The sequence below is a fragment of the Peromyscus maniculatus genome, chromosome 22 (assembly GCF_049852395.1).
Source record: "Peromyscus maniculatus bairdii isolate BWxNUB_F1_BW_parent chromosome 22, HU_Pman_BW_mat_3.1, whole genome shotgun sequence".
NCBI lineage: Eukaryota > Metazoa > Chordata > Mammalia > Rodentia > Cricetidae > Peromyscus > Peromyscus maniculatus.
This window is the reverse complement of record NC_134873.1, coordinates 31,952,944-31,978,773: the sequence shown is the minus strand read 5'-3', so window position 1 is coordinate 31,978,773 and position 25,830 is coordinate 31,952,944. Positions and strand designations below refer to the sequence as shown.

At 52.5% G+C, this 25,830-nt stretch overlaps 1 protein-coding gene across 2 annotated transcripts in view; it reads left to right on the top strand.

Moving 5' to 3' along the window:
• Grhl1 (grainyhead like transcription factor 1) overlaps nucleotides 1-22,225 on the top strand; it is a 46,178-nt gene extending 23,953 nt beyond the window's left edge. For both annotated transcript variants that reach the window (XM_076559613.1, XM_076559614.1), the window contains 8 exons: nucleotides 8,554-8,712; nucleotides 13,642-13,693; nucleotides 14,040-14,179; nucleotides 15,127-15,164; nucleotides 17,319-17,410; nucleotides 17,700-17,785; nucleotides 18,747-18,811; nucleotides 20,657-22,225. In XM_076559613.1, coding sequence (XP_076415728.1) covers nucleotides 8,554-8,712; nucleotides 13,642-13,693; nucleotides 14,040-14,179; nucleotides 15,127-15,164; nucleotides 17,319-17,410; nucleotides 17,700-17,785; nucleotides 18,747-18,811; nucleotides 20,657-20,771 — 747 coding nt within the window. In that variant the 3' untranslated portion in view covers nucleotides 20,772-22,225. The remainder of the gene's footprint in view (nucleotides 1-8,553; nucleotides 8,713-13,641; nucleotides 13,694-14,039; nucleotides 14,180-15,126; nucleotides 15,165-17,318; nucleotides 17,411-17,699; nucleotides 17,786-18,746; nucleotides 18,812-20,656) is intronic.
• Nucleotides 22,226-25,830: the final 3,605 nt, after the last annotated feature.

Genomic DNA, 25,830 nt, shown 5'->3' with positions numbered 1-25,830 from the left:
GGAAGCTGGAGGCAGGAGCTGATGCAGAGGCCATGGAGGGGCGCTGCTTACTGGCTTGCTCAGCCTTGCTTTGTTACAGAACCCTTTCTCATACACCCCAGGCCCACCTGCCTGCAGATGGCATCACCATTGGCCCCCAAAGGGAGTGGCACTATTAAGAGATGTGGCCTTGTTGGAGGAAGTGCGTCACCGTGGGGGCAGGCTTTGATGTCTCTTTTCTCAAGCTTCCCTCAGTGTGACAGCTGACTTCCTGTTGCCTGTAAGACTCTCAGCTCCAGCACCACGTCTGCCTGCACGCCGCCATGCTCCCCTTCATAATGGACTGAACCTCTGAAAGTGTAAGCAAGTCACCCCGATTAAATGTTTTCTTTGTAAGAGTTGCTGTGGCCATGGTGTCTCTTCACAGCAATAAAAACCTAAGACAGCCCTCCTTACACTCATTAGTAGGTAAGAATATGGCCTCCTAGGCATGCTCACAGGCCTATCTGGTGAGGCAGTTCCTTATTGGTCTCACCAGCACAGCGGGTAAAACATTCGCTCTGCATGTGTGAAGACCTGGGTTCCGTCCCCAGAGCCGATGTGGAAGGCGTGTGCCATCAGACCCGGCAGGAGACAGCTCCTTATAGGGTGAAGTTCAAACGGCCTGTGCAGAGAGCGGGGTTCCCCGGGGGGTCACTGTTCCTGCCCACATCGCTGCTCAGATGGTCACTTCCCATGGCACGCATGGTGTCCGCAGACACATCCCGGGTCTGGGCACGGGGCTTGCTCTCAAAGTCCCTTCTGTCCCCTCAGGTTCACCCAAGATTCAGTTCTGGGACAGCGTGTGTTTACTCTTTCTCTTTCTCTTGGAGAATTGGGCCCCTCGAGTGAAATCTTCATCCTTTAAGAAAGAAAACCAATCCGAATCAAAGCGTGATTCCTCTTGTTGAGTGAGTCACGCTGTGACAACTTCCTTACCGTATTGTATCGTTTGAGCACGCTGCACCATGAAAGCCCTAAGAAACTGTTTTCACCTCCATGGCAGGAACTTAGGGCAGCATGCAACCTTCTACCTAAATCTCTCAGTGGAAAAAAAGCCAAAATGATGCCAGTCGGTGGTCATGCTCCTTGTACTTGCACAGGAACACGAGGTGACGGTCACCACCCACCACTGCGGTGCTTTCAGGCCAGACTTCCGTTCTTCAAGGGAATCACCAGGGGATAGTGAGCACCACACTAATCGACACTGCCATTCAGGACCTGGCTCAGCTCCTTGCAAGTTTTGTAACTTTTGGCTGATGGAGTCCAGGTGCTTTGTTTTCCAAAGACTGGGGGCCCGGGTGCTAGGCCTCTGAGCCTTGTCCATTGTCCAGCCTTGAATCCTGGATGTTTTATGGAGGAGCCCTTTCCATGAACTAAATGTGTGGTTCGGAGTTCCCGACTTTCTCCCTACAGTTAAACGCACTTGTCAGCTTGCATGCCAGGCTAGTCTCCTCACAGTCCAGGGGTTTTGCTGGGATTGTGCTCAGCTTGTGGTTAAGAGGCAAAAAGAAGACAAGCTCCCAGAGGACTGGATGAGTTAGAGGCTTATAAACTGAATTTTTAGTCTCCTCTGCTTTGCCCGCTGGGCGGTCATTTCTGAGTGCATGCCCTGCCTCCTTATTTCTCTTGCTCCTCTTCTTCCTTGGAGGGTGGCCATGGGAGGAGCAGCCAGCTGTGTGATCAGTATCAAGGGGCTCCCGTGATGCTTCTGGGGGAATTCTCGCACAGCAGTTTGGGGTCTGGGAGAGCATACGGATGAAACCCCCTGACACCCCCAGTCAGCTAATGTACATTCCCTCACTTTCAAGCTGCACTCTGCAAACCAATGAAAATCTTAAGTATTCTGAGCGTGTGAATTCTCAACCAGGAATGAGGAACTGTCTTAGAAAAATGGGCTGGACGTTTAAAAAGAATCTTGCAGAACATCCTTGGCCTATTCAGTCATTGGTTTGTGGTTAGGGGTTTGGTGGGTTTTTTGTTTGTTTGTTTGTTTGCTTGCTTGTTTTTTTTTTGTTTTTTTTATTTCCCTTATAACCATTTTGGGTGGGAATTTTAGTTGTAATCTTGATTACTGTTTTGATTGGTTGAATAACATCACACTTTCCCTCAAAATAAGCCACAAGGAAGTGTAGCAACCAAGTCAGCACTGAAGACTCCTTCCACGCAGAGGCCTTCCCAGCACTCTGAAGAGGGGAACGTGTGTGTGTGTGTGTGTGTGTGTGTGTGTGTGTGTGTGTGTGTGTGTGTGTGTGTGAGCCTTTCTGCAGACTTTAGCTGTAGAATTGGATGTGGTGCATTTATGTGTGCATGCTTGTGTCTGCACACTCGTGTGCATCCACATGTTTCATAGAGGAGAAGTTGGGTGTGTAACCATCCATCTTTCTCTTGAATGGCTTCTGTAAGAGACTTTGGAGTTTGGCCTATGGTGCTATCAGCAGGGGATTTGTCTGCCCCGAAGAATGGTCGGAATGTCTGTTTTATACAGACTTGAATGCCTTGGTCCATTCTTAGTCATTCGGGATGTGGAATCAATCGCTCTTTAAATTACTTTATGTGTTTGGGTGTCTTGCTGCTTCCCGAAGTTGCAGAGACAGCTGGAAGTTGACCCACAGCTCTCCCTCAGCCCTCTGAGCATAGCTAGACAACAGTGTGGCCCTAGGACCCAGTCATCAAGCCCAGGCTAGACAGCTTGTAGAAAATGGAAATGCTGAACTATGAAAACGCTCCCTGTTTTCTCTTTTATTAAAAACATATTGGAGTTGGGTGGTGGTAGAGGCGCACACCTTTAATCCCAGCACTGGGAGACAGAGGCAGGCGGATCTCTTGATCCTGGCTGGTCTACAGAGTCAGTTCCAGGACAGCCAGGGCTACGCAGAGAAACCAAGAAAACAATAATAGTAAAAACTACGCATTAAGTATATGCATGCCCCAGGTGTCAGGAGCAGAGGTGACTATTATGGTGTGATCTCAAGGGGTCTCATGTAGTGCAGTTCATAGTCACATCTGGAATCTCAGCCTGGGCACACTGGTTCATACAGAGGTGTTCATTCTGAGAACATTTCTGACCAACTTTGACCTTGTTGAGTAGCAAGATCTGTGGATAGTGAATATTCTACCTGATAGGACTCTGCCTCTGTAAAACACTCCTTCAGTTAGAAATGCATGTAAGAGGATCCAAACTCTTCAAGGAAGAAATCATGGACTGATGTGGGTTTCATAATCTCAGAGTTTGGGAGCTGAAGAAGACCTGAGGTGCATTGACGTGTAGGAGACCAGTCCTTTCATGGAATGGTGTTATCCTGGTTGATCATGTGAATACCCGGGAGCACCTGAGAGCAGTTCTGATGTCAGACCCCCCCACCCAAGAGGAGGTGTTCCAAATCCTCAGCCATGTGGCTTTGGGGCGTGAGGGATTCCAGCGTGGCTGTGGTGTGGAGCAGTGTTTGAGAGATGGACTCCGGGGCTTCTGTGTGCAGTGGCTCCCCTAGAGTGCTTGTGGGGAGGAGGAAGGGGGTATCTATCTTTTTGATAACTTTTGAAGTCTCCTAAGTTGAAAAGGGGGTCTACCAAGTTCCCAGGCCAAATTGAGTGAGGCTACATGGCACCTTTAAAGTAACAGTGTTTATAGAAAGTAGACTGATAAATGTATTTTACTTTGTGTGTGTGTGTGTGTGTGTGTGTGTGTGTGTGTGTGTGTGTGTGTGTGTGTGTGTATGGAAGCCGGAGGTTGATATGGGTATCTCCTTCAGTCACTCTCCACCTTTTATTCTGAGACAATCTTCCATGAAATCCTGAGCTCACCAACTTTCTAGACTGGCTGAGGGCAAGCCGACCCCAACGATTCTCTTACCTCTGTCTCCTCAGCGCTGGGGTTACAGTGCGCGCTGCCATGCCCAGACTTTAGGTGGGTGCTGGGGACCAAACAGGAAGGGGTGTGTGGCCCCAGACTCCTGTCTCTTCCCCTCATCTTACCTGCAGTAAAGACAGTAAGGTTTGGGCTCATCCTCCTCATCCACTGTGGATGGAACATCTCAAGGGCCTGGAGTTGGAAGCGACCTGAAGATCCTCTGCCTTGGCTGGTCATTGACAGCAGAGTCCAGAGTTATGGCGCTAGTTAAGGACAGAGTGGGGACAGAGTGGTTGCTCTGATTGTCAGATCAACTCTGCCTCTGTTGAGCACCTTACCTCCACCCCGCTCCCCCAGCAAAAACATGGGGGGTGGGGTGTTGCCTATTTTGCTGGCCTTTGGTGAATGCCTCAACCAGTATGGTTTCACTTGGTTTGGCCCAGGATGCCCATGACGGCCCAGCATATTCTTCCATGATGCTACTGCGTGAGACAGTAGGTGCTGTGCTGTTCCTGGGGTCTTCTGGCCGCTGTCCTTCATAAAGTGTGCGTCTGTTTCCGGCTCTGTCCCACCCACTGGTGTGGTGGTGTTTTATCTGATCAAGGAGGCAGTTTTGAAATGCCAGGTTACGGTGAGTCAGCCCTTTTTGATCACTTTTGAAGTCTCCTAAGTTGAAAAGGATTTTCACAAATAGGAAGCAGATGTGTCTGAGTAAGAACATGGAAGTCAGGCTGTGAGACCCTTCCCAGAGGCTCTGCGTTCAGGCTGAGCCTGGGATCCGGCTGCTCCGAATAGAGCCTTGACGCTGGGAAGCAAGGGAGGCGAGGCTGGGGTTGGATTACTGCTAAGTCCCCTTGTCAAGGGAAGGGCACTCTGGGTCAGAGACTTCCTGGAATTGGGGCTCTAAGCGTAACTTTCCCAGGCAGCCATTTTTGAGTTAGTAATGGTGCCGCCTGGCCCAGGGTGAGAGAAGTGTGGCTGTTTCCATTTGGTTGGAAACTGAAAAGTCTGCGCAGTGGTTTGGTAACTTTTCTTGTTTACAAAGACTCCTTTCTTGTTCATTTCATTTCCCCTTTCAGATTTCTTCCCCCCCCACACATTCATTTATTGGTGTGTGTGCACGCCCACATGCATGTGCATGTGTCACAGCATGCATGTGGAGGTCAGAGGTCAGGGAGCCCGTTCTCTCCGTCTTTCTCCACGTGGATTCTGAACATTGACTCCAGGTCGGAAGGCCTGGTGCAGGTGCCCTTCTTTACCCGCGGAAGCATCTCGCTGACTCCTGTCCCACAGACTGACTCCTATCTCGCTGCATGTTTATGGTTTCGTATAAAATGTTTTCAATATGCAGAAGGCGGTGGTGGGTCAAAGCACAGACTTTTCAGTAACGCGGTTCAGAAACCGGGCGGGCCACTTCCTGCCTGTGAATCTGGACTTAAGTCTTTTTTGAAGAAAAGGGAGCAGGGCTGGAAGGTGACTCAGCCATAAAGTGCTTGTCTTGCAAGCGTGAGGAGCTGGGTTTGGCCCCCGAAAAAGCCGGGTGTGGTCGTGTGCTGTACCCGTGTCAGCTGGGAAGGCAGGGAGAAGAGGATGTCTGGGATTCCCTGGCCATACATTCTCGCCTCACAGGGGAGCTCCAGGCCAAGGGGAGACCTGTCTCAAAGGGGTAGATGGTGTTTCAAAGGATAACGCCCCGGGGTGTCCTCTGGCACACACACTCAAGTTGGTTTTTGTTTTTGTTTTTTTTTTTTTTTAAGTCAAGTAATTTTGTTCATTTACTGGAAATAGTTAAACAACTTTTAGAAGCGAGCTACCACATTGCCAGAGTGTGAACTGTCTAGAGAAAGGGACACAGCTGAGACCCTTCCATCTAGACCTCCAAGCAAAGGGTCAAGTCTGGGATGAGGTCAGTGGGGAAAGGCAGCGTCACCATGGTGGGCGACCACTTCTCTTTCCGCTGGAACAGCCTTGGCGGCTCCTGGAGATTCAAACGTGGGAGGGCAGCGCCCTCTTCTGGGCACAGGATAGCTCTGTAGAGTGTCAAAGAGCCCAGCATGGTCCCAGGCACCAAGCATGGCAATTGTTCCAGCCTGGACGGAGAGACAGGTTTTATGTGGAGGACAGGATCCCGCGGGACCCTTGCAGACCAGCACAGGCAGGGGAGGGCTGTGGGGCAGACCTAACGGGATCAGTAAGGAAGCTGGCAGGGTCAGCATGAGGTGGGACTGACAGTGCCCAGGGACAGTGAGAAAGATCTGGGGGGCGCTGGTGAAGGAACAGATAGGGTGATCTTCAGATCTTGGACTGTACACGTCCCAAGTCTTGTTAGGATGTTCAGTCTTTTCCCATTTAGTAGAGTCACTTCGTGCCCTGCCCAGCACTGGCTCTTTGTTACTGGGCCTCTAACTCTGCCTCTCCAGCTTCTCTTTCCTGCCCTCTTCTCTTCCATTCAGTGCTCCTGTAGCACGCAGTCCCCATCACAAAGCCATTTATGACCCAAGGCCAGCCCTGCCTGTGTTTTAGTTGAGCTGGACGGCCAGTACTTCTCGGGTCACCCCATCTTGACTGGTGGGGCCTAGGTGCTGGAAAGAGTCCCGGTTGTGTGGTGTAAGGGTCTTGCATCTCTGAAATTGCCCACTTTAAAACAAAAGCAAAAACAAAAACTGTGTTTCTAATCTTATCCACTGCTTGGTGCCCATAAATAAATTCCAAAGACAGTGGCCTGGGAAATGAGAAGCATCTGACCACATTAGACAGATTCAAACCCAGAACCATAAAAGGGGGTCGGAGCATGCTCACTAACTGCAGAACCATAAAGGGGTCGGAGCATGCTCACTAACTGTGCAGAACCATAAAGGGGACGGAGCATGCTCACTAACTGTATAGAACCATAAAGGGGTCGGAGATGCTCACTGACTGTGCAGAACCATAAAGGGTCGGAGCATGCACACTAACTGTGCAGAACCATAAAGGAGTTGGAGCATGCTCACTAACTGTATAGAACCATAAAGAGTTGGAGCATGCTCACTAACTGTGCAGAACTATAAAGGGGACGGAGCATGCTCACTAACTGTGCAGAACCATAAAGGGGTCAGAGCATGCTCACTAACTGTGCAGAACCATAAAGGGTCGGAGCATGCTCACTAACTGTGCAGAACTATAAAGGGGACGGAGCATGCTCACTAACTGTGCAGAACCATAAAGGGGTTGGAGCATGCTCACTAACTGTGCAGAACCATAAAGGGGACGGAGCATGCTCACTAACTGTATAGAACCATAAAGGGCCGGAGCATGCTCACTAACTGTGCAGAACCATAAAGGGGTCGGAGCATGCTCACTAACTGTGCAGAACTCCACCAGCTCTGCCAGGTGTCCTGTCTGGCACTGATTGTGTGTCTCCACTTGCTTTAACTTTTGAGAAACCTCGCTAGAATGTGAGCACGGGGTGACTGACAGGGAGGCAGGGCTGGGTGTGCCGCTCTGACTTCCTCTCCCAGGGAGGGGCTGGGCTGGGAAGCTTCTCTGCTGATTGGTGTGTGACTCAGGGACATGGCAGCTGTACCAGGGAACTGACCCCACTGGACTCAGTGACAGTGTGTGGAGACTGTCGTGTGGGTCAGTGGCAGTTCAGCTGCTGGTGAGAGGTGATAAGGTGGCGGGTGGTCTCCGTGCCCGTCTGCTGCTCTCTATAGTACTTTGTGTCTGGAGGAAACGTGCCCACCAGTGGCCCACAGAGTTCCTTTCTCCCATGTACAAAGGCTCCCTCAACCCATAACGATGTCTTCATGGCTTCTCGCGTGTTCTCGCCACATCTCTGGAGCCTCCCTCAGTGAGGAATGTAGGAGTGTTTTGCGACTGTTCAGAAGCCAGCGTAATTAAAGGCTGTGGAAACCTTTGCCAACTGTCGTGTCTACCCAAGCCTGTGGTGAATCCAAATTATATTTAAATTATGAAAGGCCGCCCAAAAAGAATCTTGGACATCACTGGGATTTTAAATTATTCTCTGAGGACTTGGCCAGAAGTGATTCTGTTACCAAACACCCAGAAGAAAGAGAAATGAATATGAGCGGGCTGGGGTTGCATGTGAATTCCGCTGGAATTTTATAGTCACACTACAGATTAGGAGAAGCCAGCTTAGGGGAAGCCCTGACACACTAGGACATAGGCTGCTACAGACTATCTGAGGTGACATCGGAGGCACAGGTGGTTCCAGAGTTGTTCCCCAGCAGCCAGGAGACACCGCAGTGTCCCTGGAAAATGACATTAGCCGTGGGGGCCACGTTGTCTGCTTGTCCTCGCTGACATCCAAGAACGATCCTGGGAGTCAACAGCCCCCATGCCCCCGCTTCCTCTCCACGCCTATGCTCAGAACTGCCCTCCAGATGAGGCCTCTGCTGTCTCTAAGAATCAGCAGAGTCCCGGCCCACTGGCCAGTAGTGCCACTTCTAGATAGATGATCGGGGTGGTAAGAGAAAGCAGTTTGAGCAAGCCCTGGAGAGCCAGGCAGGAATTACTGTTCTTCCATCTCTGCCTTAGTTCCTGCTCTGACTCCCCTTCATCATAAGCTGTAACATGGGGGAAAAAAGAAAAAGAATCATGAGAGTCTCGAGGGTCCATCATTTGCAAAGGCCGGGCCGGGCCGGCTGCTGGAGTTGCAACTCATGGAGGCTGCTCTTCCTTCCCAGGTGTTCATCTCCGTGAACTGCTTAAGCACGGATTTCTCTTCTCAGAAGGGCGTGAAGGGCTTACCGCTCAACATCCAGATCGACACCTACAGCTATAACAACCGTAGCAACAAGCCGGTCCACAGAGCCTACTGCCAGATCAAGGTCTTCTGCGACAAGGTGAGTGAGCAGCCGGCTCAGCGAAGAGCGGCTGGGGGAGGCTTCCTGAAGTGGGCCCTTACCCTTCACCCTTGTGCGAAAAGAAGCTAGATTGTAGAAGGAAGGGGAAATACTCACTTGCACTAAAAAAGACCGGGATAATGAGATGCCACACTTTGTTGTTTGTGTCCCATAAAGTAAAGGATGTGGACCCGGTCCTGGGCCCAGATCGGTAACTACTGTACTGGCCCTCAGTCAGGCCATCCCCAGGATTTCTGCTTCCGCTTCAAGTCTCTCTCTCTGCTGCAGCTGCTTCTCCCTGGGACGCAGACGCCACCTTTGCTGGGTGCAGAGCCTGGTCTCCTGTGTGGTCCCAGACTGGCCGGGCTGCCGCGTCTGACCACTAGAGGGCGCCGGTGACCTTCGCCTTCAGAGAGCTTTCTCAGCAGCCTGCCAGCTTGGGCGCATCTGCAGGCCAGGGTCTCCACCTGTCACAAATGACCACAAATTCGTGGCTGAAAGCACCACCCTTTTACTATCCGGTGCTAGCTCACTCTTCCTGAGCCGCCATCGAGGTGTGAGCCCATCTGCATTCCTTTCTAGACCGTCTGTTTCCATCCCTTTCCCGCCTCCTGCTGGACACGGTTTGCCTCTGTCTCAAGCCTGCAGCGGCTCACACTGGGTCACCCAGACCTCTCTGCGTCTTCATTATACCTCCGATTGCTCTGCTGTCTGGTCCCTTGGGATCGCCTCGGGCTTCCACAGCTGACCTAGGGTCATTTCCCCATCTTCCAGCCCGTCATCTAGCCACCGTCCCTCCCCTGTGCCATAACCTGCTCCTTCCCAGGCCCCGGGATCAGGTGTGGGGATCAGTGGAACACAGGTGCTTCCCGTGGGCTGTCCGTGGAAACAGTGAGTCAGAGCTGGTGGGCACGAGCACCTGTGACCCAGGTCAGGCTCCTCCCATCTGACCACATTCCTCCGTGGCCCAGAGAAAAGCTGGTGATCCAGGTGTGTGGCACCAGCACCTGGGAGGCCAGGGGAACTGGGAGACAGAGGCCAGCCTGGGCTACATGCACAGGCACGCACACACACACAGTCTCAAAACAACGACAAAGAAGAGCCCTTTGGAGGAGCTGTCAGGATGTTGGCATTCTTTTTATAAAACTAGAGAAAATGCAGTTCTATTCCAACTTTTATTTATTTTTTTCACATCTGGTTCTGTTAAATCTTTCCTGTCTAATAATTTCCCTGGGCATTCTTGAGAATTCGTGAGTTCACTTTTTGAGTGTCTTGAACACGCTGCTCTCTTCATAAGGCCTCTGCAAACCAGAGCTGCTCAGCTCTCCGTGGCCCTGACTGTGGCCCTGACTGTGTTCTGAGTTTGACCCACGTGTGTTGTTCGCCGCCTTCCAGTGCCTCCTCCCGGCCCTGACTCTCAGTTGTAGTCAGAAGTAAGGCACTCGGGGGCGTCCTTTGCCGTATGGGCGGTATATATCCTTCCTAAGGACGTAGTACCATCCCGTCATTATGAGCTGCTGAGCTGGTTGATAAGTGAGTTTGTCATCTTTCAGGAACAGCAGCCACTCCGCACACTTTCAGGGGAAACGTGGCCAAGTGTGCATTTCCGGCCAGTGGACCTTGGGTCGCTGCCTTTCCTTCTGTCTTGCTGACCCCTCCCTCTGGTGCCTGACACACTGTCTTACGTAGCAAGAATGACCTTGAATTCCTGAGCCTGCTGCCTGTTCCCCCGAGGGCTGGGCTTAAGGCCTGTGCCAGCATCTCGCTGGCGCTCCCACAGAAGGCAGTCTCCTCCTCAGAGTCCTGGGCATCTTCGCCCAAACAAGCGGCAGGTTTTTAGCCTAGCGTTTGGGGACCAGCCCTGTGCTGTGCCCAAGCACATTTCCAGCAGGTGAAGCGGAGAGGGTTTCCATACCGTCCCAGGTCTTCCCGTCACACCTTGGGGCGTCTGAGACCTGGGAGGGAACCCTTCAGCTCTTCTTGGTGAGAAGTGCGTATTTCGAATTGAGGTCTTGTTCTGGGTGTGATGTCCGTCTGCCGTCTGTCGGTCCATTCTGTGCCTAAGAGCGTCTTCCTGTCTGTAACTCTTAGCAAGAGTTTTCTCTCCCACTGGTTGTGAGCATGTGAGTCTGGTGCGGCTCCACGTTCTTGAGTGTGCCGAGCATTTGTGTGTTTGTGGCTTTCCTTGGGTTTGGAACATGTCTGGCCCTTGTTTCTTCAGACATGGCCGCGCCTTCCTCTCGGGTTTTCCAGTTACAGCTGTGCAGCGCTTTGAGTTTCGCCGATGGCCCATCGTCGTTTGGTTTTTCTTACCTCATTCCAGAGAGTTCCCTAGGTTTGCTGATCCTTTGCCAGGTCTGAACCACGGAGCTGAACTCTATCCACTGAACTCTGTTCACTGGCGTTCTCATCTCTGAAAGTTCAAGCTGGACCCATTTTAGATCATGTCTCCACTTAGGGAGCGGTGGGTTTGGTTTTGCTGTTGGTAGTGGTGGTGTTATTGTTTTTGGCGGTTCCTCTTGTGGTCCTGAGCACACGTGGAGTCTTGTGCACACTGGGCAGTTGCTGTCCCTCCGAGCCACGCCCTCAGGCCAGGTGTAGTTTTTGATAGCTTTTGACATATGGGATAAAATGGCATTTACCGGCTTAATGTCTGTGCCTGGTACCCGTGTCTGGGTCCACTTCCATGGTTTGACTTCCTTTCTGTTGGGATGGAAACCTGGCTGTCTTGCTGGGCATCTGGCCTTGTGCATTTTGCCTTGCTGGGGCTGAGTGTTTTTTATACCTAGGACTCATTCATCTTCAGGTCTGTCCTGAGACCTCAGGAAGTTTCTTGGAAACAGTCGATTTGTTCAGGTGTCATCTTATGATCCGATAGGGTGACTCTGGGGCCACACTGTGTCAGGCTCATTACCCTGCACTACTGAGCAGGATTTTCCTGGGTGTTGGTTCAGTGCCCTGAGAGAGGAAAGCTTTTTCCAGTCCAGTTGTTGAGAACAGACAGTGTGCTCGCCCTGTGTGCATGTCGGGGTGTGTTCCTGTGTCAGGGTGTGTTTCTGTGTCTGGGGTGTGTTGTCTGGGGTGTGTTTCTGTGTCAGGGTGTGTTTCTGGTCTGGGGTGTGTTCCTGTGTCAGGGTGTGTTCCTGTGTCAGGGTGTGTTTCTGTGTCTGGGGTGTGTGTAATGAGAGGAACCTCTTTGCACCCCGTGTACCTGGAAGCTGCTGCGCTCTCAGGATGGAATCCCCTGTGCTCTGTCATCCTTACTCTTCTTCAGCGGGCACTCTGGAGCCACCGGGGCTTACAGCTGAAGGGACTGTCCTGCCCCGTCCCGCTCTGCAGGGGCCGTCGGTTCAGAATCGATTGTGAGCCTGAGTTCCTTGTTATTCTTTCTGGATATGGCTAGTGACAAGGTCTGTGAGACCGCCTTTGGGGTGGAGGTACAGCCTCATCTAACTGAAGTTACTCCGAGGCTGTTAGGAGGCACTGGGAGACATGCGGCTGGCTCTCTCCCAGATTGGCCAGGGGCCTGGGGACACTGCCCTGCTTCTCTGTCAGGGAGTCTGTGTCAACAGCATATGGCAATCATCTCATTGTATTTGTGTGTGGTGTGTGCGCGTGTGGGTATGTATTTATTTGCATGTGGATATTCACGTGAGACGGTGTGTGTGCATGTGTGTATGTGTGAAGAGGTCCGAGTTTGATGTACTGTGTCTTCCTTGATTACTTTCCACGGTATATGTAGAGGCAGGATCTCTCATTAGAACCCAAATGGCCAGTCCGGCAGCTCCCGCTAGCCAGCTAACTCCAGGGGTACACAGTCTCTACCTTTTGCTCACCGGGATTGTGGACAGGGCTGTAGTGCCCACCCACAGTTTACATGGCGTCTGGGGACCCGAACTCTAGTCCTTACCCTTGTATTGCGATCATTTTACCTGCTGGGCAGTTCTTAGACGCAGGCTGTATACATCTACCGAGTTGTACATCTACCGCGTTGTACATCTACCGTGTCCATGTACAAGGTGTTAGCACCTTCTAGAGCAGGCAAGAGGTTCTGTGCTCTGTTTTCAAACCTGATCCTTATCGTGTAACGATGCCAAAGATCCGATGCAAGGCCCTTCACTTCCTCCTTCCTATCAGGGAGCGTATTTAACAGAGACCAAGCCAACAGTTTCTGCCTCGCTGGGCGTCTGCACGGTCCAGAGACGTGATCACTAGAGAAAGGAGAAGGATTCGGTGCTGATGTGTGGAATGGTACCCAGTTTCAGTTACTTGTTTTTTGTTACTAGTGAAGTTCTCGTGACTATTTTTGTGGGTTCAGTTGCCTGAGGCTGCCACTCTGTACAGTTGATGTCCACATAGCACAAGGAAGTCCTTTTACAGCACACGGCACAAAGACTGCTAGTGATATCTTTGCTTTTGTGATCGATACCTGATTGTGTCTGTCACTCACGGCCGCCATGTCTTTGGACAGAGCCTTTGCTCTCCGTGATGACCTCGCCACACAGGGAATATTTACAGGGCCAAATTTTATTTTTTTCTTTCATGGTCCCTTCCTGTGAGGTAGGGGGAAGGTACCCACACCTTGGCAGGCAATGTGGTGTGCTAGCAGGCTCTCTCAGCTTGCCTTTAACCTGGCCGCATCTGTGATCAAGAGGAATTTTGCTTTGCTTGTGTTTAAAATGTTCCCTGTGATTGATGTAGCCAGAAATGATTTTAAGGAGTTGTAAAAGTGTTACTAGGTGTGTTAATTGTAGAAAGGGGTTTCCATATGGCATTCCCATACATGCTGAGGATGTACCTCAGTGAGCGGGGTGGGCTTCTGAGAGGAAACGCAGGTGGCAAGCCCCGGGACAGCATTCACTTCCAGAGAGCCTTCTCGCTCCCAGAGGACCTGACCTGCAGGCTCTTGTCTCCTTCCTCTGTCTGCAGGGCGCCGAGCGGAAAATCAGGGACGAAGAGCGGAAGCAGAGCAAGAGAAAAGGCAAGTGTGCTGACCCGGGTTCCGGGGGCGCCTGGCGGTGGCGTGTCCTGCAGAGTGTGGGCTGGATGGGGGCGAGGCTGACATGGCCGTCACCAGCGGCTGAGAGGAGGGCAGAGACTTGCTCACAGAACTGCGGGCCAGTGTCTTGGGTTATCCTGGGCTCAAGCTTTTTGGATGCTGGTTCTGGCTCACTATGTAGATCAGGCTGGCCTCCAAATCCTAGAGCTGGAGCAGCCTCTGCCCCCGCCCCGCCCCCCAGGGGGGGTGCTGGGATTAAAGCCGTGCATCACCGCGCACACAGCAGCCCATGACTTTAATCTCTTGGCGGCCTGTTTTTGCTCCCCAGTTCCCGATGTTAAGGTGCAACTGCTTCCCTCACACAAACGGACGGACATCACGGTGTTCAAGCCCTTCCTGGATCTGGAAACCCAGCCGGTCCTCTTCATCCCCGATGTGCATTTTACCAACCTGCAGCGGGGCAGTCACGTAGGTACCAGCCTCTTGGGAGAGGCTGCAGGGCCGGCAGAAAGAAACTCCTGGCGCTTTTCATAGTCAGACCGCAATGGCCTTTTAGTCAGGTAGTGAGCTCTGGGGAACTTTCAGCCGTGAAAGTGACATGATACCCATTGCAATCAAACGGTAAATGGTGCCGATCCAAAGATACAGTGTCGGACCTCTCGCCTAAGTTCCACTTGAGTACTTTCACGTCGTAGCTCATGTGAAGATGTTGAGGGTAGCCTCACATTCAGAGTTCGAGTCTGTGGTCTGGTAAGCTCAGCTTGGGTGGCACCTGTGTCCGAAGGCCCCCTTCTTTCGTTCCCATTGTGGATGTCATTGGCATGTGCCATGTGCTCTCCACCCATGTCTGAGCAACCAACCCATGCCACCTTTAAAAGCCAGCCATGCCCTGCTTTGTGGGACCGGAGCTTCGGGAGAGTGTGGCTTTTCTTTTTTACTGAGGTCAGGTAAATACCACAAAAGGGACCCTGCCATGCACTTACTGGACAGATTTGTAAGGGACTAAAGAGTTTGCAAAGGCGTTACCAATACTCTGACTCCACTGAGACGCCTCAGGGCGAGCTGCCGTCTGCTGGCTTTTCCTGTGAAGGGACTGGCACCAGTGAATGGCTGTTCCACGCTGCCATTCGGTTGCAGAGGGAGCCACACACGGTGAGGGACTGAATGAGTGGGACATCCGTCCGCTAAACGTTGACATCAGCCAGCCTCCATCAGGTTGGATCCATAGGCCACAGAGACCAGCCCCTGAGTCAGCTGTAAAAAATATGGCTACAGGATTGTGTCCTTTAGAAGGATTTGGTGTTAGGCTGGTCACACTCAAAATTATCTCCACCTTGGCACTGATTTACTTATCTGTCGTCTGACCTATTTGAACGAGTTTGGAAAAGAGTCTGACTCTGTGGTTTTGGTCTTAGGTTCTTCCCATCCCCCCTGAAGATCTGGAAGGTGAAGGGTAAGGCTTACGTTTTCTTTTACTCTAATAAACTCAAACTTGCCAAAAATGTAGAGCTCCAGTGCGGAGAGCCTGTTCCCCTGGGCTGTTTACGTCAAGTTTCTCAGTGAGGTGTAGTGACACCAACCTAACATCCTAGCACTTGTGAGACGGAGGCGGGGAGATGGGAACTGAAGCCATCCTGGGCTCCGCAGCGAGTCTCAGGCCAGGGCGGCAGAGCGAGACCCCGCTTCCAATGAAAGGATGTGGAGCTGACCCAGACCCCTCTGTTCCTGAATACCAGGTGTCCGCCTCCTATCAACAGGGACCTCGCTTGTGTCCCACGGTGTGGGAGGGAACTCTGCCGGCCCAGCCGCGCACCCCCCACCCCCCACCACCCCCACTCAGCTCACACTGATGGTGCAGTAACACCGTTAACGCCCTTAGGCGAGGCCAGATCCAGCTGAGAGCCTCCCATGGTGGGGTGGTTAACCACCTCGGTCTGGAACACCCTGCTCTGACTTGCTTTCGGGGCCTCTGCAGTTGCGGCCTCATGGCGCGCTCCAGATGTGCGCAGCGGCAGGATGGCTTACGGCAACACTGTCCCCTGACGGCTCCCCCCCTGGCACCCCGCTCCGTTTATCTCATGCCTGTGCCCACGGTGCCCACGTGCCTAAGCCTCTGCTTAGACGTCTTCCCTTTTGTCTCCTGTGCTGGGGGGACCGTGCACTGCACCCTGTCAGTCCCTCATTCACCTCCAAACTTCCACTTTCCTCCCTCATTTGTATCAGTGCAGGGCTCTGTTTCCCTCTTGAAGATGAAGGCATCCCTTCACTCACAGGGAGTCACCGATGGCCTCTGTTGGCTTGGGCCCCGTCCCCTGGAGCAGCCCCTGGCCCTGGCCCTATCCAGTGCTAGCGTTTCCCTTGTCTGGCCACAGACCCGGCCTCCTGTCCAGGAAACGCTGGTTTCCCCGTAGGGAGGCGGTGTGTGGAATCAGGACAGGGAGTCCAGGTCCCTCTGAAGCTTTGATGCCCCCTCTGCAGACCCCAGCCTGGCTCGTCCGCCATGGTGACTTCGGGACTGAGTTCTGAAGAAGTAGTAGAGTCTGCTTTGGTCATTGCTCTTTCTGCTCACACAAAAGTGCATGGAGACGGAACGCCCAGATGTTGGCAGCTGCCTTAGGCCTCTCTCCCCGCGTCTCCGTTTGGGTTTTGGCTTTTGAGATGGGCCGTACCCTGGCCCGGGCTGGCCTAGGACTCACTGTGTAGCCCCGTCCGGAGTCAGACTCCGGAGCAGTTCCCACCTCGGGCTTCTGAGTGCTGTGGCGGCAGGCACACGCCCCCATGCCTGGCTTTCTTGGTTCTGTTTTCGTTTTCCCTCCTCGGGCCGCCCCCACCCTCGTTTGTTGCCGGCTGTGCCTTGCCTGAGTGCCAGGCCCGCGCCCCTGGTCCCACTCTTGGTGTCTCAGACACGGCTCCTGCAGGCGCCGTCACCAAGCACCTGTGGTGACCGGGGAGCTGAGGTGTGCCGCTGCTTTCAGGCCCGTTCCGAAAAAGGACCTGCTGTCCTTATTTCCACTCATCGGTTTCTTCACTCGCCTCACAGACGCTCCCCAGAACACAGGCCTTTGCCGGCTGCGCCTCAGACCCGTGCAGTTTCCTCTCAGGCTCCTTGTCCACCCTCCCCCGCTATTTCCTGGAAGTCTCTAGAAGCTACACTGTGGTTGTCACCCAGGCCTCCTAATGTCCTGTCCTACCTGGGGGCCTGGGATTTCCTGCAGTGTAGACCACACATTTCGGCCACAACCGTCCACCTGACACACCTTGAAGAGCCCCGACCTGTGACATAAAACCCACGATTCCTTAAAGCCGAGCGGAGGAGGCGGCCGGCCTGCCTAGGCGTCTTCTGTCACAGCAGACCTGGCTCTGCTTTCCTGGGCTCAGAGCTGGGTTAGTGGAAGGATGTCCAGCAACGGAGCCCATCCACACGCCATTTGGGTGGCCCAGGCCTAATGAGCCCCACCCAGGTCGTCTTCCGGCTTGGACCACATAAAGAATGAAAGGATTTTGAGTCTAAAGTGCAGTGACTGCTCTGAAAAAACCTCCTTGTGCTCGGGCAGTTATCGGAGTTGAAGCGGATGACCGACCTAACTCTGCTTCTGCTCACCCACAGGTCTGTCTTGAAAAGGGGGCCCTTTGGAACCGAGGATGACTTCATAGTGCCTCCACCTACAAAGCTGACCCGGACAGAGGAACCCAAGAGAGGTGTGCTGGGTCCCGGTGATAAGTGGGAATCCTTAGACCACAGTGAGCTCCGGCACTTGGCTTCTCTGGCTTCGCCCCCCTGCATGTTCGTCCTTCAGACCACCACCTCCCCGAGTGTGGGGGAGGCAGAGTTCAGGGGAGGCGGCCGCTGGGTCCTGAGGCTCGCACTGGGGTGGTGTGTGTTGCTGTCCCTCGTGGAGCTGTGTCTGGCCGTCCTAACTCGTCCCTGTGGTCTCTTCATGCATTTGCTCATGTGCATTGACTGCTTTTCTCCCCCGCCCCCACCCAGTGCTGCTCTATGTCCGAAAGGAGTCCGAAGAAGTCTTCGATGCTCTGATGCTCAAGACGCCGTCTTTGAAGGGCTTGATGGAGGCAGTAAGTAGGACGCACACCTCAGTCCCTCTGTAAAAATGCGGGGAGCCTCGCAGGCCCGCTGAAGCACTCTATTAGACAACGCGATTCCTCTGCCGCACTGGAACCTTGACCTCTTTTCCCAGCCGTCCTTTGTGGATGTCTGTAGCGCTGCCCGCCCGCCTCTGGCCCGCCCTGGGCATCCTTGCTTGACTGCAGGTCTGTCTTGTCCCTTGTGACCAGCCTGGAGTTGGTAGGTGGGTCACTCTGTCATGTCTGTTCTGCTGAATTCCATGTGTGATGGCCTAGGGGGCAGTTTAATTCTGTGTGTGTGTGTGTGTGTGTGTGTGTGTGCGCGCGTGTAGCAAACCGCTTGGAAGCTGAAGATAGTAAAGCCTTAAAAATGTCATCCATAGCCTGGCGGCAGTGGCGCACGCCTTTAATCCCAGCACTTGGGAGGTAGAGGCAAGTGGATCTCGGTGAGTTCGAGTCCAGCCTGGGCTACAGAGTGAGTTCCAGGACAGGCACCAAAACTACACAGAAAAACCCAATATTGTGAGGGGCAGGTAGACAGAAGGAATTCCAGGTTTGAGGCCACCTTTGGCTCTAGTAAGAACTTGTCTCAAAACACACACACGCACATGCACAGACTGCAGAGATGGTTCAGTGGTTAGAGCACTGGCTGCTCTTCCAGAGGACCTGGGTTCAGTTCCCAGCACCCACATGGTGGCACACAGCTGTCTGTAACTCCAGTCCCGGGGATGCAAGGCCTCTTCTGACTTGCAGAGGTGCCAGGCGTCATGTGGTGCCCCGACACACACGCAGACAAAACACTCGTACTCATAAACTCAAAATTAGTAAATGTGTGTACACACGTACACATGACTAAAAATCTTTAAAAAAAGATAAAATGGGCACTGGAGTGTAATTGTGCGGTTGTTTGCTAAAGCCTTGACAACAACATTCTTGTTCTCTGTTCTTTTAGATCTCAGACAAGTATGACGTCCCCCATGACAAGATTGGGAAAATATTTAAGAAGTGCAAAAAAGGGTGAGTAATGGCCGTGTTCTGTGTACCCTGAGGACAGTCGTCCCCAGCCCTGTGTACCCCGCCCTGTGTACCCCACAGTCGTCACAGCCCTGTGTACCCCGCAGACAGTCGTCACAGCCCTGTGTACCCCGCAGACAGTCGTCACAGCCCTGTGTACCCCACAGACAGTCGTCACAGCCCTCTGTACCCCACAGACAGTCGTCACAGCCCTCTGTACCCCGCAGACAGTCGTCACAGCCCTGTGTACCCGCAGACAGTCGTCACAGCCCTGTGTACCCCACAGACAGTCGTCACAGCCCTGTGTACCCACAGACAGTCGTCACAGCCCTCTGTACCCCGCAGACAGTCGTCCCCAGCTGTGATGTGACATGCTCTCAGTGGCATGCCGTCCGGAAGCAGCCATGAGAATGCGATTGTTAAATCTGGGGTTTCTGCTTTTCTTTGTGTGGGAGAAAGTGGAAGAGTGAGTCAGGGGTCACACTCTGTAGCCCAGGCTATCCCTGAACTCATGGCAATCCTCCTGTCTCAGGCTCCCCAGTGCAGGGAGTGTAGGCGTGAACCACCATGCCTCGCTTTCTTTTCCTTATTAAATTTGAAGATCAGTTTTTTTGGTTTTCGAGACAGGGTTTCTCTGTGTAGCTTTGCCCCTTTCCTGGAACTCGCTTTGTAGGCCAGGCTGGCCTCGAACTCACAGAGATCCGCCTGCCTGTGCCTCCCGAGTGCTGGGATTAAAGGCGTGCGCCACCACTGCCCGGCAAGATCAGTTTTTCAAGGGAAAAAGGAAATCTGTATTCGCCCTCCCGAGCCTGGCAGCCATGAAGTGGCTCCGCCCTCCAGGGTGTGCGAGGAAGCCGCCTAAGGAGGTTGCGTCTTCTTTCCTGTCACGTCTCACACCACTCACCTGGTTTCCACTTCATGTTTTTGAGATGGGTCTTAGTGTTCTTAAATGAGGCGTCTGAGGCTCAGAGGAGGAAGGGCTTGTCTGTGATTGTGTGGTTTGGTGATGTGGGGCTGGGACTCACACCAGTTCTGACTGACCCCAAAGCCTTTTCCCTCTCTTGAACGCCCTACCGTGGGTTGTATTTTCAAGCTACAGAAAATTGCTTCTTGTCCAGAAATTAATTTTTAGTATAGTGTATATGTGTGTGTGTGTGTGTGTGTGTGTGTGTGTGTGTGTGTGTCCACGCCACAATGCACTCGTGAAGGTCAGAGAACAGCTTTCAGGAGTCCGTTCTCTCCCACCACGTGGGTGCCGAGGATGGAACCCAGGTCGCCAGGCTTGGCCACAGACACAGGCACCTTTACCTGGAGAGCCATCTAGCTGGCCCCAGAAATTACGATTTTTAGTTCTGTTTTCCTTGTGCTCTTCGGCACGAATAAGCACAATACATAGTATAAGACCTTTTGTCTTCTTTCTAAACCAAATGCTAATTGGAATTTTCTAGATGAATCTAACAGGAAGGGTTAAGCTTAACTACTGTGTTTAAACTTTGAGGGTCGCTTACCAGGAAGGGTAACCTGTCAGGTGACTGACTCCGTGGAGATGAGTTCTACCGATTCTAACGTAGAACAACCGTATCGGGTACCATTTGGTGCGTGAACACTCTAGGCCAGATGGGATAAAACAGGCAGCGTTCTCCACCTGCCACCTGCTTCCGGGATCCTTAACTCGGTTCCCTCTCTACCTGGCTCTCACTGGTCTTCCGAATGAGGCAGCCACAGCATGGGAAGATGTGACAATGTCCCCACAAGTCACAGCCAGTCAATGCCCAGCTCTCAGGCAAATGCAAGCCTCGCTCCAGAGCCGAGGAGGCTGGTGGGGACTCATGCCCTGTCTTTGTCCAGGATCCTGGTGAACATGGACGACAACATCGTGAAACACTATTCCAATGAAGACACCTTCCAGCTGCAGATTGAAGAAGCCGGCGGCTCGTACAAGCTCACCCTGACGGAGATCTAAGGTGCGGGGCCCTCAGCCCCCAGGTGTGGGAGTTCAGTGAAAATGTCCCGTAGAACTTACAGTTTGGCCAGCTGAGGAGCCCGGGCACCCACCCTGCGGACACCTTGAATATCAGGGAAGGAACCTTTCACGTGGGAGATGGCGTTGCCTGTCACATGCTGTGTTGGTGTTTCCCGTGTGATAGAAATCCATACGTTGTTGTGTTTGAATTTCTGATGTGCTTAGAAAGCAGAGCGTGAGGACTTTGTACTGGATATAAGACTGTGGGAACCTTTGGGTTATCTGCTACATAACTTACCAAATCTCGGGAGATCTGCCTATGCCCTGGATAGCCGTGGGCCGCCGCTGCCTGGCAAGTCGGGCAGGCGGTAGCTGGTCTTTGAGGAGTTTGCGTTCTTGCCTGATCGCGGTCTAACTCCAGCTACCTTGGGGAGTGGGCCCAGCCCTGAGTAATAAAGGGCTGCCCTCTCCCTCCTCCTCCCCTCCTCCGATGTTTACTGAATAGGGTGCATCACTGGAACCTTTCTTGCAACTTCCTTGGACGTCTCGACTGCCTTTCTTAAGAAGAACTCCAGTGGGTGACCGTGCGGGGTTATCTCAGTTAAAGCTGCGTTGTATATAAGTGCAATATCGTTCTGAAGGTCTGCCTGTAAATGTGTACATACATGTCCGATACAAATCTATAATATATAAAGACGGTATCTGTGTACAGATAGTGAAGGCAAACAGGAAGATCTGCTTTGAAAACCCTCCCCCAGAGAAGAGGCTATTTTGGATAACGTGGACCAAGCAGGTAGAAAGCATCTTCCCAAACACGAGCAAGTGTTCCCTAGTGTAGCAAAAAGCCATCCCGGGTGGCAGAGACGCCTGCTCTGGAGCGTGTCGTCATCACGTGGGCTTCTGCAGCCTGAGTGGGACTGAGGGAAGACTCGCTGCAGCCACCGTGTGGGGTGTGCATGCAGATGTCAGCAAGCTGTGCCCTGCAGAGTCCCGGCTGTCATCCCGCCAGCCACGCGTCCCCAAATGGGCCGACTTCTGCGACTGCCACCTTTCCGAGCTTTCAAGCCTTGGCTGCCGTGTGTGCCACCTAGAAAGCTCTCGTGGATTTACGCGACTGTGGCAGGAGAATGTTTTATATACACTTAAATATTAAAAAAAAAAAAAACCAAAACTTTACAATGTAATTTTATAACAAATCCTGTAACAGAAATACAATTGCGGGTCTCGGTAGGTTCAGGGAGCTGGAGAAGGTCACTTGTATGACTAGGATGTTAGCTGTATACGTAGGTAAAACTGTTCTAATGAAGTATGTGAGCAAAAGAGCTGGTTTTCTAAGACGGGATACGGGTCACATAACACTATTTTATATTTTGTTTTAATGAAATCAGTTTTACTTGTTTTAATTGTATCGTTGAACGTGTTTTAAACTAAAGGGATTGAATTTTGTATATCTATTTCACAAGCTGTCGGCCTCCTTCACTCCATCCTTTTCCTTTGCCGTGACTAACCTGGAACTTGTCATGTAGCCCAGACTGGCTTCACACTCCGAGGTCTGCTTCCCAAGTGCAGAGATTAAAGGCATGCACCCCCACAGCCCGGCATTATTTTTTTTTTAAGCTCAGGCTGCCTTTGCACTCAAACTTCCTGCCTCAGCCTCCCCAGCGCTGGGGTCACGTGCGTGCACCACCACGTGCAAAACATGCTTTTAATGAACGGATGCAATTATTGAAGCCAGCTCCCCTGGGAGATTCCCCGTGACTTCTGTGCATTCTCCCCACCTGTGCCCACAGCCAGGGCCACTGACGACTCAATAGCGCGGGTCCAGCTTGGGGAGCCCAGTTGACGGTGGTTGCCCTGTGGGGGCCATCCCCCACCCCCCGGTGCTGCCGTTGGCTCCCTCCTCACTCAGCTCTGACTGAGGCTGAGTGGACGCTGTCTAGTGAACAGGGATTGCTCAGAGGGACCTGAGAGAATGGCTCAGGGAAGGATGGTTCCCAGGGGTCCACAGACCCCGCCTGGGAGGGCATCAGGGAGGAGAGCCGAGTGGGTCCCCACATGTGGAGAACTAGCTGCACCTTGGGTGTATGGAGAGGATGCTCTTTGTTCATCTCTGTGACTCCCTGTGCTCCAGGATAGGAGTGTGTGACTGTCATCCTGTTGGTGACATCTGCATGCCACCTGAGGTCACCAGCAGTGTAGCCGGGCTTTGCCCCCTGACCTCTGCCTCCTGGGGGTCAAACCTGGTGCTCAGAGGGGATCCCAGGTTGTGCTCAGGTCTCCTCTGTCTTAAGCCTGTGATCCCTGGTTCTGAACTCTAAGCACCTGACCCCTGCTTCTGAACTCCTGTGGCTATTACCCGCCTCAAATCTCTGAACCAAATACAAATGTAGCATCCTGAAAAAGGAAAGAAAATCCCGCCAGCTACCAGAATGAACATCACAGCTCTATCACAAGGTGACTGAAGGTTTAACCCCACCCCCAGCCCCTGGTCTTCTCTAAGATAACCATTGAGAAGGTGCTAAGGCAGAGGAGTTTCTGGAGTGGGCTCTCTAGTGGAATTATCGACTCCAACACTGTCCTCATCGTAAGGAACACTGGTGGAGGCATCACCTGTGAACAGGGACGTGTGAATTTCACCACTGGACACTCCTAGTGCTTCTAGACAAAGCTGCGGCTCTGACTGAGGGGCTTCTAGAGAATTTGAAAAGCCAAGAAATAGAACGGTGCGTGTTTGATCCCAAGGGACAAAATGATGGACGGAAAAGATGTTTTCTGGGGTCCAGAGACCTAGTTCAGGTGCCATGTAGACCCAGAGCTCCTAGGTCTGGGCCGGAAGGAGCCACTGGCTAGACATCAGGTAGATGGCCTCGTCCTGTGATTGAGTTACAGCCACGCAGGGTGTCTGTTATTAATGTAAGGAGACTGATTGCCTTGGGGATGCGGGACTCGGTACTTTGGAATGAGAACATGTGAGAAGATTGACTAAGCTGGAGAGAGGTAGCTTCTCCGTTACCAGTGGCTGTGGCCTCCCAACCCACAGTGGCCAGGGCCTCTCCCCACCCACAGTGGTATCTACCTGCCTTGAGCAAAGTATTCCGTGGTGGGAATGGAGGCCAGACGCTGGCCCAGTGGCAGCCTTCGACTCTCCAAGGCTGATGTGCCCATGTCTGCTGTTAAGTGCCCAGGCAACCATGAGCAGAGGCCGGCACTAAACCGTGCTCCGACACATCTTCAGTCCTAGAAGGGACAGTGTTTGACTTCCTGGAGTAAACACTGGATTTGCTTTGCCTTCCTTCCTTGCTTAACGGTCCTGCGAAAACTCCCACCTGCACAGAGTGCCCTGTCTGCTACCACGATACTCCACGCAGCATCGCCTCTGAACAAAATACTCACTGCAGCCAAAGAAGTCTTCCAGCAAGCCGTGCTCATGGAATCCTCAGGTCTTTCCATGGTCCTCGCTGTTCCAAGGGCTATCCTAATAGAACTATGTATGGACTGTCCTTTGGTGACTTGGTCACAAGGCCACCTAGTCCTTATGGGGCTAAGACGAGGTTCCCCAGAAGGCTGCATTTGCTCTGGATCAGCATGGGACAGGTGCTGAGGTTTCGGCTGTAGCTGGACCCCTCCCATCCAGGAGTCAAAATGGGAAGTGGCAGTGGTACCACTGGGCCACACCCATCCCAGAAAAACTGCTTTCTGTCCGGCCATGGTGGCACATGCCCGTAATCACAACACTCGGGAGGTGGGAGGGTCGGGAGTTGGTCAGCCTCAGCTACATGGATGGTCAAGCCTATGCTACAAGACCCTGTCTCAGAAAAGAGAAGGAACTGGAGAGTTAGAGCGAGGAGCACTCTTCCGGAGGACCCAACTTCAGTTCCCAGCACCCACACTGCAGTTTACAGACACTTGTGATCTGAGATCCAAGGAATCCCACACGCTCTTCTGCCCTCTGCAGGTGCTTACACTCATACACACACACACACACACACACACACACACACACACACACACACACACACACACACACTTTTTTTTTCCGAGACAGGGTTTCTCTGTGTAGCTTTGCGCCTTTCCTGGAACTCACTTTGTAGCCCAGGCTGGCCTTGAACTCACAGAGATCGACCTGCCTCTGCCTCCCGAGTGCTGGGATTAAAGGCGTGCGCCATCACTACCCTGCAGAATTTTTTAAAAATAAAATACAGTCTCTAAAGTGTTGAGATACGTGGTTCAGTCAGAGCAAGTGCAGAACACATGGAAGGTAGATTGTAAATGCCTGCTACCACCTGCAGCCAGTCACAAAGCTGAGGACTGTGAAATGTCATAATTCCTCTTTGTTATAAATACATCTGTGCATAGATCAAGTATGATGCAGATCTCTTCTTGCTTATTCCCTACCATGTAAGATGTAGTGACTTTTTTTTGTTTTGTTTTTCAAGACAGGGTTTCTCTGTGTAGTTTTGGAGCCTGTCCTGGATCTCACTCTGTAGCCCAGGCTGGCCTTGAACTCACAGAGATCCACCTGCCTCTGCCTCCCGAGTGCTGGGATTAAGGGCGTGCGCCACCACCGCTAATGATGTGGTGACTTTTATCAATATGTGAGAATTGCACTTTCAGATCATAGTATTTTAAGTTATGGGTTATTAAGAGCATATACACTGCTCAAAGATGTCACCTTCTCCTGGGAGAGGAGGTTGGGGGGGGGGGTTGGCTGTACGAGAATAGGTATGTCTTTGGAGATGAGGTGTGGCTTAGGGTAATGAGTGTGGGTACTAAATAGACAAAAGGGTGGGAAGAGGCTCAGAATTCCCAGGGATCTGGCTAAACATCACGTGTGGACGCCTCTGTGACAGTGTCTCCTGAGGAGATGAGCATTGGGGAATCTGGTGGCACACGCCTGTAATCCCAGCACTTGGGAGGTAAAGATCGGAAGATCAGCTGTTCAAGACCAGCCTCGGGACACGTGAGTTCAAGGCCAGCCTGGGCTGCATGAGACCTTCACTGACTCCACCAGGAAATACATCTGTAGCGTCTGAATCAGTGGACCAGCGAGGAAGATACC